The sequence below is a fragment of the Calliopsis andreniformis genome, chromosome 12 (genome assembly GCF_051401765.1).
Source record: "Calliopsis andreniformis isolate RMS-2024a chromosome 12, iyCalAndr_principal, whole genome shotgun sequence".
In the NCBI taxonomy this organism is placed as follows: Eukaryota; Metazoa; Arthropoda; class Insecta; order Hymenoptera; family Andrenidae; genus Calliopsis; species Calliopsis andreniformis.
The window spans coordinates 11,028,483-11,031,940 of record NC_135073.1 but is presented as its reverse complement, the minus strand read 5'-3'; the positions used below and the strand labels follow the sequence as shown (position 1 = coordinate 11,031,940).

Here is a 3,458-nt window from a genome sequence, read left to right as displayed (position 1 = left end):
TCCAAGTTCCGAGCTTGTAGCTAGACAGTGCTGTTCCCTGTGGGACTCTCTTCGATTCTAGTAACCACAAAGACAACATCAGCTCTCAGATAACTATCCTGAACATGCCCACGCTAGCAGATCGGCTCTCCCACTTCCATGACCTCATTTATAAGTTCTATTTTATCACGTTCGAAGAAGACTGCAGTTACAGTAGATGCATTTTTTGATGAACTAATATTCTGACGACTATATCCTATGACTGAGACAAGTTCAGGCATAGTCAGAATACGCATCCACTATAACCACTGCCTTAAGGTAAGTGTCCCAATACCTAAACGATCTAGGTGTCAAATGTCCCAGTAAGTAAGCAACCTAAAACTGTATATCCTGATATTTTAATTATTTGGTTCCAGAAACTGTGGATACCATTTTATGACACTAGGTTTTATTTTGAATTAGGTTACCTAATACATTAGAATTTAAGCCTAAAACTGGGTAAAATGAATGTTAGTGTTCAAATATCGGGACATGGTCGACTACTAGGGCATTTACCTTACTCAAACACTTGATGTACTTAAGTTTCTCGAATTACTGTGCACAGAGGATAACAAAGCGATCTAAGAGACTCCATGGACAGCCCCGCCACTCTTTCAATCTCTTACTGCGACCACAGCCTCGCTATATTTCCTCCATTGGCAACACTGACGCGTTCGACGACCGTCGAGTTCGCAGACTCTCCGTCAGCTCTGCGTCCAACTCGGCGTCGATCCCTTGCCGATCTCGCTCCCGCTGAAGGGTCGATGGCGCGCTTAGCTCGTTGATCCGCTCCGTGGAGGTAAAAGGGTGGCTGGGGAATTGCGTTTCGCGCGGTCTGACCGTGCACAAAGATGTTCGCCGGGTAACACGCGACCGATGTCAATAGGAACGAAGCGACGCGTGGCGTCGTCACGTCCCCTGGGGGGCGGTGTGGGCACCACCGCTCCGATTCACCCTGCGGGCTCTGGTCCAGGCCTGCCTCTGTCAAACGCAATAACGAACACGGTCAATTGCGCCCTGTCCCCGCTGTCGTCGGCTGCTGCCTTTTAGGGATCCTACTTTTGGAGCTGTTAATGTCCCATGCCTTTCGCCCGGGCCAATCAAGCTGATCAATGCGTTTGGAGGTTTTACGAGCACCAGGTGGCAAGGAAAAGGGAATCCTCTGGGTCGTTCTAGAGAAATGGCCCGGGGAAAATGATGGGAGATTCGTATGGAAATTAGCTTACGGGAAATAGACTGGGCGAGGGTGATGGCTTCTTTTGGTGGTCTTTTTTGCGTGGATTTGGAGTTTATGTGCCGATGTAGTGACGGTAGATTGTTAGTGGCGTTGTAGATGCATATTTTGTCCAGCTGAACGGTTTTCGTGCTAACAGGAATGGTACGTGCGTATGCGAGTTTTGGTATGGTGTTCGATATGGCTTCTATGTGTTAGCGAGATTGGAAAGGCAACATATACTGGATTGTCTCGTTTTTAATATTGCTCGGGGCTAGCGTTCAATTAAGAGGAAAATCGCTTTTATGATAGTTTCGATCGACTCACCTACACAAACCATTCATCCTTTTGGCTGGAGGAGATGTCGCTATAAACAAATTTTTTAATTCAGTTATTTTGCTGGGATTCAATGTGCGTTTGTTGGAGACAGACGGGACATGATAACGAAACGATTAGGGATTTCGAATATTCATTGGGGAAATTGAAAGGCACCTTTGTTCGAGTGGGAGTGGAGTAAATCTGGATTTTTCGTTAAAACAGAGTAGGTTTTGTGAAAACAGTCAGTCTATTCATGTGAAATCTATACCTATCGTTATTCCACGCCAAAAGAAATAATTTTCTTTTGCATAATAATAATAATAAAAGACTATAATACAAAAAAAACCGAAGTTTTGGACTCTGAATACAAAGCACATTCATTGTTCGTACATTGTCGGTATAATTTCGGTACTTACTACTTGCAGGCAACTTTAACTATAATGACCAATTATTAAGATGATCGTATTCGAATTTAATGAATATCGAATGCCATATATCCTTTGCATATTCCTTGGCATAGAGGTATTACAAATCCCAACTGTATGTTCTTTTGTATCTAATCGTAAAATGGATTCTCTAAAAATATCCCACATATCCTATAACACCCTGAACCTGCTATAAATTCATACACCAATAGAACACTTCTCCCAAATTTGACATTCCTTTGAATAAAATTAAATCCATATTCAACTGTGTTCAACAGTAGTATTAAAATTTAGATTCATTTAGGTACATACTTAGGTACTTCTAAATGGTCCTCTCTTATCCTCATTCAAAATGAACTGACTAATAGGAGAAAGGATAAAGGAGGAACAGGTGGCTTAACACGTTCCTGCCGAGATGAACTGACACACCATCTGAAAACTGCCAGCCATGCAGTTCACTGTTAAGTGAACACAAGTGTCTCACGCGATGCCGCGTGGCCAGCAACTTGCAGAGTTTCGAACGTGTACCAAAAACGGTATACGTGGCAGGAAACGTGTTAAGATCTTAGATTATATACAGTATACTACTAAACGTGACATGTATATACTTTGTGTATCGAAAATCCATGGGCTCAGCTAAGCAAAGATAACTGCCCAAGTATGCAGTCACACTGAACAAAAAATACTCATTCAAAATGGCTAACACTACATCAGACATCGAGACATTATTGTATGCTACCAACCCTCGCAATTCACGTGAAGCTAGTTCTCAAATAATTATTAACAATAGTATCAACCAGTTGCTTTAAAGACTGCAAAGAGAAGCAAAAGAGTATTACGAACATCTGCATATTTCCTATATAATGAATTCAATATATTTTTTGAAAGTCAAACTTTCACATTCTCATTAACATCGAACAGTAAAACAGTTTATCACGTTCGAAACATCGATATGTCACTCTTTCGAAATCTGTCATATTAGCATAGCTTGCACACCTTGCCCGCGTGACGCCACATAGATGATTTTATCTTTGCCCGAAGGAAGTTATCTGAAGCCGTGCCCATAATCATACATGGTCTAAGGTTAGAATATATACAAGAGAGACAGATAATTACCTATCCGAACCGTGGCTCCTCACTTTGCCTGGCAGTAGAGGCGGACCCGGGCCGCGCTGTGCCCGTGCCTGAGGCCCGCAGGGCGCAGCCAGTTTCCCGGCCGAGGGAGGGTCGTGGCTCCCGTTACCCCCGGTCCGAGGCCCGAGCCGTAGTTCGCCAGGGGTCCCAGGGTTCCCGTGCAGCCCTTCAGCGTGGTCATGCCCACCGGCAGGCCTGCGCTCGCTCCGTTCGATCCGTACATCTGTTGCACTGAAATCCCGTAAAACACATCAGTCCCGCCATAGCACCTGCATCTCTTCCGTTTTCGGTTCGAAATCCAATAATCTCGTTGTTAGATTTATTTCTCTGTCCCTAGATACCCTCCCCCT

At 43.9% G+C, this 3,458-nt stretch overlaps 1 protein-coding gene across 1 annotated transcript; it reads right to left on the bottom strand.

Moving 5' to 3' along the window:
- Positions 1-511: 511 nt before the first annotated feature.
- LOC143185607 (uncharacterized) lies at positions 512-3,176 on the bottom strand. The gene is made up of 3 exons (XM_076388749.1): positions 3,091-3,176; positions 1,559-1,598; positions 512-999 (listed from the first exon to the last, which is right to left on the bottom strand). Exons 2-3 carry the CDS (start codon positions 1,569-1,571, stop codon positions 641-643), a joined length of 372 nt encoding a protein of 123 aa, XP_076244864.1. The 5' UTR covers positions 1,572-1,598; positions 3,091-3,176; the 3' UTR covers positions 512-640.
- Positions 3,177-3,458: the final 282 nt, after the last annotated feature.